The sequence below is a fragment of the Lissotriton vulgaris genome, unplaced genomic scaffold, assembly GCF_964263255.1.
Source record: "Lissotriton vulgaris unplaced genomic scaffold, aLisVul1.2 SCAFFOLD_1994, whole genome shotgun sequence".
In the NCBI taxonomy this organism is placed as follows: Eukaryota; Metazoa; Chordata; class Amphibia; order Caudata; family Salamandridae; genus Lissotriton; species Lissotriton vulgaris.
This window is the reverse complement of record NW_028244464.1, coordinates 348,898-359,225: the sequence shown is the minus strand read 5'-3', so window position 1 is coordinate 359,225 and position 10,328 is coordinate 348,898. Positions and strand designations below refer to the sequence as shown.

Here is a 10,328-nt window from a genome sequence, read left to right as displayed (position 1 = left end):
TCTCGGGTATCTGGCTACAGAGACCTTATGTTGAATATAGTTATCAATAATTCCACACAGGCCCTGTACTGTCGCATTCTTTCTTTCCACAGTTGTCGATGATATATTCTTACTCTGCTTGACAAAGAACCATTGCTAATGTGAAAGAACTTCAACCGAATTAGTAGTTATACTTTACCATTTGTTAGGCTACAATGTGGCACTGCTCTACTGTACTTCTGTCACCTGCTATATTCTCAGTTGTACCGTTGAATTGCTCAGGAGGACAAACCAGATTTCATTTTCTTTTTTTTCATAGGCATGCAACTGCCACTGTGTCACACCACTAGTACCACCGCTATGAGGAAATTTTATCCGACCAAGATTGCCAACGTTATTCGGTGTTTCCCGTGGAGCCAGCCCTGGGCCTAGCCCTACTTTCAAACACAAATTACAGGTAAGATAAGCGTTTGGTGGTTTGGGGGTATAATGGAGTATTAGTACGAGAGACGAGAGACTGAAGGTAGTACTACTAAAGTCCTAGGACTCTTGGATTCACTTCACTTAGTCTGTGAGAGGCACTTAGTGTTGAAAACATTTGGGCATTTACACTTAAAGGAAGAAAATGGAACTAAACTTTCAGGAAAACAGTCAACGTTAAACCCCCACCCACCAGGCAAGCAGTAAAAAACAGGTATGCTCAGATAAAGTTTGAAAAAGTATATTTATATCCCTAACAAAATAATCTCCCGCAAGACCCTCCCTAACCCCAACGATTGTCCTTCAAAAGTCCCCAAAAACCCAACTCCCAATTCCCACCCCCCAAAAGTCTCTAAAAAAGGGGCAAGGGACACTATGGGTGGATGCTGTTAACTTTTTGGGCCAGGGCATCATGCTCCTCGCGGAGCAAGGCGAGCTCCTGCTGAAGGCGGGACACCATCAGGGTAGTGCGGCGCAGGCGTGCCTTCACTGCCTTGCAGGTGCAAGGCCTGTGAGAAGCAGCTGTTGGCCTTGCTGCTCGGCGGTGGCGTTTGCCTTTGGCAGCCCGGCTCAGTCTCGGTGGACCACTGTGCTGGGTGGCAGCCGGTGAGGCCACGGAGGCCGATGCAGACGACGTTGTTGTTGTCGACCGCACACTTTCCTCGTCCTCCAGGGCCACCAGCCGCCGATATTCCGCAACAGTGGCCTCGATTCTCCGTTGCCGGGCCGCTCTAGCCAGCTCCTTCCTCCTTGTTCGTTTGGAAGGAGAACCTATATGAAGAAAGAAAGACATAGTCTGTAACCAATGCTCTTTAAGATTAACTCAATCATTCAGCAGAAATGTGTGCTGCAGTACAACTAGCAACTTGCAAGCGCATTACATAACTATTGAGGCCAGTATCTATCTAACCTCACACTTCTTCATCCTTGCTCTAACATTAGTGGGAGTTTAAGGAACAAATTCTATGAGCACTGTGGACTTCCATTGGAGTCGACTATGAAAGTACACCAGTCTTATTCTTCTTCTTGTCTCTTGTTTTGGAAAATTGGTACGTTATTTTCTGCAAGCCGGCATAATGCCAGCGCGGTAAACTTGCACCCGAGAAAAAGAGACGCACGCCATGAGGAGTGACCTAGACTTGCGTTGCCGTTGCGTTACTGTACCCGTCCAGTACATGCAGGTGGTGAATCTCTTACTTTTCTATTACGGGTGGCACTGAGAATACTCTGTTACAACTCAAGGGCTACTGCTTAATTAATTTAACTTTCACCCTACAGTGGAAATGAGTACTAGAAATGGAAAATTGAAGAAGATAAATAATCTGATTATCTATCACTTCACATGGGATGTTTTTGCTTATATATGGGATGACTTTAGGTGCTTTGCTTTTTATTGAGTGACAGGCAGTGATACATCCACACATGAATGACTGAGTACTACTAAACTTATTAAGAGAGGTAGGGAGTGGCCACCATAATAACCGGATCTATGCAGTGCTTGCAATACAAACTACTGCTACTACTTATGGTAGTATTTGGACAAAATTAAAAGTTCTTTTCCTTGCCTTTCCTACACTGGAACGGACGTGCGGGTGCAGTGTTACATGCTCTTCAAAGTTACACTTAGTTCATCCACTGACCATCTACTCTCTCTAGATCATGGGTACTCACAAACTTTCTCTCAGGGGCTACATTTACAGTGTAGTTTGGGGCCGAGGGCCGCACTGGTGGGGGCGGAGTCAGAGGGGGCGGGGCTAAAGCAAAACGATAACTTGTGACCATGAGGTTGCACACAGGTCCCTGCAGCAGATGCCCTCATCCACTGAGCCACCAGACCCAGCATTTACATACATCTCTCTCCCTCCTGCTGTCCCTCCTGCCCTCCCTCCATCTCTCTCTCCCTCCTGCCCTCCCTCTCCCTCTGTCATCTCACTGTGTGTGTGTCTATCGGTGTCAGCCTTCAGCCCGGGTTGAGACCGCTTCCTCAACGCGCACACACAGACAACAACACCAAAGTACTTAACAGGTCTTTAAAAGACCATTAACATATTATTGAGGCTTTGTTTGTTTTAGCGCCCCTGCTTCTCCACCCTGACAATCACTGCTTGCCCGGCCCCACAGAGCAGAGGCTTTGTTCTATTTCACCTCTTTGTGGCCTTGCATCTCCACTCTGCTCTGTGGGGGCCGGGGGAGCAGTGATTGTCAGAGTGGAGATGCAGGGGCGCTAACAGGTGAAATACAAAAAAGCCTCTGCTCTGTGGGGGCCGGGGGATCAGTGATTGTCTGCAAGGTCTGCGCACCGCCAAGGAAGGCTTGCCGGGCCACCACCGGCCCGCGGGCCGTACTATGAGTACCCCTGCTCTAGATACACATATGCTATCTAAGAGTCAGATAGTAGCATGATCCAGGTATATGGACACATACAGTTTCTGTGTCACCCACCCAGGCTGTTGTCCTTCCACCCATCATTGCTTCATCATTCACCCAGCCATGCATCTCATATTCTTGCCTTCCCAGCTAGTCTTCAATCTCAATAAGTAAGGAATATATAAGAGCTTACCTCTGGCCGCCACCACCGTCTCAACTCTCACAGCCGCCGCCGCCGCCTCCTCCCCTGATGAATTGCCCTCCGCCTCCGTGTCGAGCACCACCACCACACTGGCCCCGCCACCAGATGTTCCACCTACAAAGTACATTTAAGAATCTTAGAATAAAGCACTCACTAGTCACTAGTATTTGGTCTAGGAATGAAGACATGTGAAAACAATGTAATTTGTGACTGTCTACGTTAAAGTTAAAAAAAATGTCCCTTTTTCCAGGGAAGGTTGTCTTGCTGCACTTTTTGGCACAACTGATGAAGGCTGATTTTTTAACACGCACCATTTTTCTCCACACAGACAGAAGATGAACTTCTAACAACAAGATCAAGTTGAAACCAGGTGAGAGCTCGGCTCGACCACAAGAAATGTCTTCAATTAATCGTCAGCACTAACCACTTTTCCATTATCAGTTAAACGTTTAGTTTTATTATGACTTCATTTTAATAAATGTGTTTACTTTTAATAAAGCTTTTAAATTTAAATACAATCTGTGTTTTTTGGTCCTCCAGACTAGAGTGACTGAGCGAAAGGTTTTGCAATTTTTGCAAGCATGAGTCCAGATAGAACACTTCAAAAGACATTATGGACAATCCCAGAGGACTGCACTAAGTTGATAGAGCTATTGCTGACTAGAATCATGGGAGTTTCGCCAACCGTGCAATCTTAGTTAGCTACACAGACAGACTAATAAGAATAATCTAGTAATACCACAGGGAGTCATAGTAGAGGCAGGATAAGAATTTAGATACAGTCTACAAGAAGAGCAAAGACAATGTTGAAAAAAGTCAAATGAGGAACGCTAGGAAAAATAGGTACTAGTCTAAAATGAAAACTTACTGGGGCCAGCAGAGGAGCCCTCGCCTGCCCGATCCTGGCCCTGTTGATGAACAGCATCCGCCGCCTGCTGCTCCTGTGTCCTCCTCTCGCCCCTGGGGGGAGCTGACGTACAACATGAAAGAAAGAACAGAAAACATGGATGATTGTTGCTTGTCAATGTCAACCAAATCAAACATTTCAAAAGAACAATAACAAAATATTTCCGCGAAATTATATTGATTATGGTTACTTTTCATTTATTTGCGGACCTGTGACTTCGAAAGTCACGTAACTCACTAAACAAAGTACTGAAACGTTCACCTAGGACTGGCAGGCAGCAGTCCGCAGGCAAGACGCAAAGTGACAGACAAACTCCATTGTGATTTCAGTCAGATCAGTGACAACACTAACAGTTGCCTGCTACATTACCAGTCATTTAAATAGTCAAACTATCAATCCACCGCCACTATTTTTCTTATTGTCAGGGTTACAAAGGAAGGGGCAGATTTAAGCCCTTGCGGCTCTTTTGCGCCGTTCTTGCGTGACTTTTGTGACGCAGCAGCTAAACAAAAAAGGGCGCCATGGTGCGGCGTATAATATTATAACAACGTGACGCATTTGGGAGATGCATCCCGTTATAAAGCCCTGCGCCATCAGGGGGCGTTCCGGCGCAAGGGAGGGCATTCCTGCGCTGGAACACATCCTAATAGTGGCTGAGGGAAATCTACAAAATATCAATCAGTCACCTTTAGGACAATGATGCGTCACACAAACCCTGCACCTGCTTGAAGCAGACGTACGGCTTGACCCAGCATTGGGGAGATAGGGTACCCCAGAGCATTGATGGAGCTGCGCCATCGTTGCGACGCAACTCCAGCAGTAAAGCTTCGGTGACGTTTTGGGCCCATGGGGCGCCGCATTGCAAATACGGCGCACCATGTTTGGTGGTGGTAGCGGGCCGCACAATTAATGGCGCATCCCTGCTACTTTGCAGGGATGCGACGGTAATTGCAATTCTGCCCCTTAGGGGCATACTTACTTACGCGTTCTGGCGCATCTCCAGAGATGCGCCAGATCAAATGCGTCACGCAAAACTACCCTTGCGACACGGCAGATGTGCCTCATTTACAATGCGGCGCGCCCTGGCGCAAGGGTAGGCACTTGCGTGACGCATCTCGTCACGTAAGAGCGGCGCATCGCTGGAGTCACGTCGCCAACGCAATGCAACTCCAGTAATGCTCAGGGCCACCCAATACTTTACATGCTGTGTCAGTCCTTTCGCCTGCTTCGAGCAGACATAAGGAATTGAATTGACGTAGCAGCGTCGCAGAAGTGCCTGCGTTAAATCTTGTAGATTTCACGCAGGCAATTTTGCGAGGCGCACAGCCGCTGGACCGCCCACCCTGCGTACTAGGAACGCACCCATTGTGGTGCAGGCCCATGGCTTTATAACGTGACGCATCTCCCTAGATGCGTCATGCTGTAAATGACTTGCAGGGATGCGGCACGTTTACGCCGCTGTTGCGTCACGCAAGGCAACGTAAACGTGGCGCAAGGGGCTTGTAAATGTAATCTGCCCCCTAGTGTCTAGCATTACGCAGTTCTGTTAAGTACACTCATACATAATAGTTACTCAGGCCAATGAGACCACGAAATAGAAAACAAATAAGCATAGTAGCAACCCCACTGAGAAGGAGAGCAGTGCACCTGAAATGCACAGAAGATTTTGAAATATAATTTAACTACAATGTAATCGTCATCAGCGGCATTATTGGCTTGCTCCATGTAAAAAACAAATATTTGCAATACAACAACACAGAGCAGGAGAAAACATCATAGTAGTGAGTGATTAAATGCCAATGGCTACTACTACTCACCAAGCCCGGGGATCTCCAAGCCGAGCTGGTCCAGCAGGTCGCGCTCGCGGTCCAGGAGGTCCGTCCAGCGATGGGTGACCTGGCTGTAGGTGCGCTGGACCCCGTAGAGGTGGGATATGGCCCAGCACACCTTCTCCCACCGCTTCCGGCGCTCCCGCATGTTGTAGCCGCCGGCCGCGATCCTGCCGCCTCCCGCGATGGTCCTGGGCAGGCGGCGCTGGACGAAGTAGACCAGCGCGCCCACTTCCTCCGGGCTGAATATCTCCCGGCGCGTCACCTGCTCCCCCCTCGATCTCACGCCTGCTGTCCTGCCACTGGGTCCAGCACTACTCCCCGCCGCCGCTGCGGCCCTCAAGTGCCTGGGCAGCTTCACGGCGCCTGGCTTGACCATGGTCTGGGCAGGTAAGGTAGGAAGAAGTAGAAAATTAAGAAAGAATAGGATAGGGAAGAAGAAAAGAAAAGAGTTTACAAAAGTAGTTTAAAAGTAAAGAAAAATAGCAGAAAAGACAAAAATATACAGCTAGGAAAAGAGAGGGATAGATAAGAAGCAAAATCGTAAAAAAAAAACTGAAAACAAGCAAAGGATGGGAAAGATATCAAGAGGATTAAACACCATGCCCAGACACAGGAAATGAATGAAAAACAAGATGGCCGGCGCCCGTTTCCGAGCGCGAAAGTCAGTTCGCGCGAGATTTTCCTCGCGATCTCGTGCGAACCTCTAGATTTCCCGCGCGATCTCGTGCGAACCTCTACTCGCAATGCGCTTACTGCGCGAGATTATACATAGCGGGCGGAAACGGAAATACGTCACGCAAACAAAATGGCCGCGCCCGTACTCGACCTTGGGGTAAATTCGCGTGTTGCGCTGCAAGCGGCTCGCGAATACTGCAAAAAAACTCGCGAAACAACAAGCCGCAAAAAAATAAAATGCTCATTCGCACGAATTGGCGGCTTCCGCGGTCGGTTTCGCACGACGCCGCGCCCCGCGAATAGCGCGAAAAAAACCGCAAAACGATTTCAGCAAAAGCAAAAGCAATGAGCAGGTGCAAAAGGTCAACCTCATGATTTGTAACGATTCTTTGTATTGCTTCCTGAGGGGGCCCTCCAGAATTCGGTTGCCTGCTTGCAACTATTGTGTGACCCTGCTCTGACCTTAACTGTATGCCACAAAGGTCCTGATTTACAGCTAAAGGAGCAGACAAGCAGGTGCCAGGCTGGAACTTTAAATTCTTTCAGTGACACATTAATTAGCCCCTAATTCATTATTGTCAGTTGGGGCAGGGCAGGTGTTGTAACTAATTTTGCAACAATGAAAGCACTTAGCAAGTGCAAAAGATCACTAATCAGGGCGCACTAAGGAAGCAGGTGCCAGCTAAAAAAATATTCTGTGACACATTAATCAGCCCCAAATTAATTCAGGTCACTTGAGGCAGGGAAGGTGTGCTTTGCTTTGCCGAAAATAATGTACACTGGACAACCAGAGGGTGTGGTGATGAAACAGAGGGTGGCATGGGTGGGCCAGAGGGTGGCATGAGTAGTCAGAGAGTGGCAGTGGTGACAGAGAGTGGCAGTGATGAAGAAGAGTGTCCCAAACAGGCTGGACATGTAGAAACAACAAGTTCGCAAAACTTGCGACCCGACAGGTAAGTTCGCAAATTGCGAAATTGTAAAAACCCTCGCGAACTGGCAGAAACACGGGCGAACACAAAAAAAAAAAAATCCGCAAATTCGCGGGAATTCGCGGATTTTGCGGATTGCGAATCCGCAAATCCGCAAAATTCGCGAACGCGAGATCCGCAAAATTCGCCCATGCTTAGCTGTGATGAACCAGAGGGTGACAGTGGTGAACCAGAGGGTGGCAGTGGTGAACCAGAGGGTGGTAGTGATGAACCAGAGGGTGGCAGTGATGAACCAGAGGGTGGTGCTGCTAAACTGCCCAAGAGCCCTGTGGGTGTGAGCCCCCGTGCTGCTGAGCTGCCCTGGGTTTGTGAGCCCACGCGCTACTGAACTGCGCAGGGGCCCAGTGGATGTGAACTGCTGAACTGTCCCGGAGCCCTCTCAGTGTGAAAATCATCTGTGCTCAATTGACTGGGAGCCCTCTGGGTTTGAGCACACATTGTGCTAAGTGCCCCCCTGCCCCCAGTACATATATACCCATACCGCACAGCACCATTATGCTCTTGCACCATGAAGTCTGGTACCTGGCCGCTCCTGATCCGTGTAGGTGCTACCACCGTCTGGTGCAGTCAAAATGTAAAGTCATAACTTGCTACACAGCACCAATAAACACGTGTCCCCCCTGGCACCGGTATGCGCATGTACCAGGCATTGAGCACCCGCATGCCACTGCACCCTACTGCCCAGCGCCAGCATATGCCTGTGCGGGGCAGTTTAGTATGAGATGGGACATTGTCCAGCAGGAGCAGCTGCATGCGCCTGAACCCACTGAGCAGGACCAGAATGGCTTTGTATCAACCCGCGCAGCAGAGCAATCTTGGACATCTGAAGGATTCTGGGGTCCTGTGCCAAACGTATTTTTGCATCCATGAGTTTCTCGAGCGCCATCCCCGTTAGCTCCTGTGACCAGAAGGCTGCTTTCTCCTCATCTGCTGCTCTGCTCGGTCTCTGACCCTTTATAAACATGATGCATGTGAACTCGCATAGAAGCCCCGCCCGTTTGGCCTGTCCACCAACTACTAGTGGTATGAAACGTCTTTCAGCCCGTCCCCACTATATTGGCCAGCTCACTCAAGGGACCTCGGCGCCTTTTGGCGCAGTGGCAAAGTTACAGGCACACGTGGTCACATATTTGTGCAAATGGCACAAAAATCCACGAGTTCGTGGGAAAATTCGCAAACTCGCGGATTTTTTTGCCATTTCGCACAAATTCGCGGACCGTGAATTTGCAAATTTCGCCCATACTTAGTAAAAATTACTATTACCACTACAGTGAGTGCACAGTAGGGAAAGTATTGGATAGCTAAGTGGTCAAACTTACTATTCCCACTCCAGTGAGTGCAACGGTAGAGAAAGTATTGGATAGCAGATGGGGTAAACATTACTATTCCCACTCCAGTGAGTGCAACAGTAATAAAAGTATTGGATAGCAAAGGGGTAAAAATTACTATTCTCTCTACAGTTAGTGCAACATTAGGGAAAGTGCTGGATAGCGGAGGGGTAAAAATGACTAGTCCCACTCCAGTGAGTGCAAGAGTAGGGAAAGTATTGGAGAGCAGAAGGGTATAAATTACTATTCCCACTCCAATGAGTGCAACCGTAGGGAAAGAGATGGATAGCGGAGGAGTAAAAATTACTATTCTATACTAATTAATTACTTTCAATTAATTAACACCTAATTATTAAAAAACTATTAATAAATTAATTTACACATTTAACACTAAAACATCACAATTAAACAAATATTAATAAATAAAAGTTGGGGGCAAGGGCTTGGCGCCTGAGGGTCATGGCAGCAGCGAGGTGAAGCTACGCTGCGGACCCGAGAGACGCAGAAGCTCGACTCTACCGGCACAAATGACATGGGTGGTGTCAGAAGGTACCAAGAACGCATTTGGACGTTTGAAGATTCGTCCAATGCACAACAGCGCTGAATTTTGACGCTGTAAGTTTTTCGCGATCCAGTCACAGCTGCAGCCGCCATTTTGAATCGCTCGCGCGATTCACTATGTTTTCTTAGACGTCTCAATAGGGATTTTATTTTGGACTCTGCTTTATTTTTCTTTCCTTCAGCTCACCATGTGCCTCATAAGACCACTGCATTTTTCTGCAAATTTGATCTGCATTTAGCTTTTTTTCATTTTTCTTTTCGCATGTACTTCATGCCTTTGACCACGTTTTATGAGCGGCCATTTTAGAAGCAGTTTTCTCCTCAACTTTATTTCCGATGTCACCATGCACTCTGCGGACAATTTGTTTCTTCACTTCTGGGTATGAACTTCAGGACATTTTTTTTCCTTTGTGCTTTTACAGGTGGCCTCCGACATTTAATGTTGTTCTCTACTATTTGTCTTGTGCTCCATTACTGATGAGGAACTTTGCTTAGTGGCCATTTTGCGCTCATTCGTTTTTATAGCACCCTCTGACTTTGGTTTATGGCCTCAGCTACACGTGTTTTAAGGTAGCATTATATTACTGGAGATTATTATATCTGTTTTCTGTGCGATATATCTGAGCTACCTATATGACACTTTTCATTATAGCCCATCATAGCGTTTGTGGTAAATAAAATATTACCCTGTCGGAATTTCAATACTTGAAAAATGGGTCATGCATATAATGAGAGGCAGAGTCCGTGGTGTCCGATTCAAAAGGGATTTATTTCAGTAACTCGAGTTAAGGGAGAATCGGGTTCCATCACCACTAAGGTTCAGGAAGGGTCTTCTGATCTTTATTCACAGAGTACTTTATTTATACATTAAGCATACATTACATTGCATAGAGAAGGAGGAGCGCTCCAGGCGGAGCAAGAGAAAGAGAGAGATAAGAGCACATGGGCGTACAAAAGGGCGTGTAAGAAGGCGTACATGTGGGCGTTCACTTGAGGAGTCATAAGTGA

General features: G+C 47.5%; 1 protein-coding gene across 1 annotated transcript; it reads right to left on the bottom strand.

The window, feature by feature from the left end:
• Nucleotides 1–299: 299 nt before the first annotated feature.
• Nucleotides 300–3,169, bottom strand: LOC147667233 (uncharacterized). Its single transcript, XM_086948827.1, has 2 exons — nucleotides 3,020–3,169; nucleotides 300–1,230 (listed from the first exon to the last, which is right to left on the bottom strand). Exons 1-2 carry the CDS (start codon nucleotides 3,153–3,155, stop codon nucleotides 833–835), a joined length of 534 nt encoding a protein of 177 aa, XP_086804953.1. The 5' UTR covers nucleotides 3,156–3,169; the 3' UTR covers nucleotides 300–832.
• Between the last annotated feature and the right edge of the window lie 7,159 nt (nucleotides 3,170–10,328).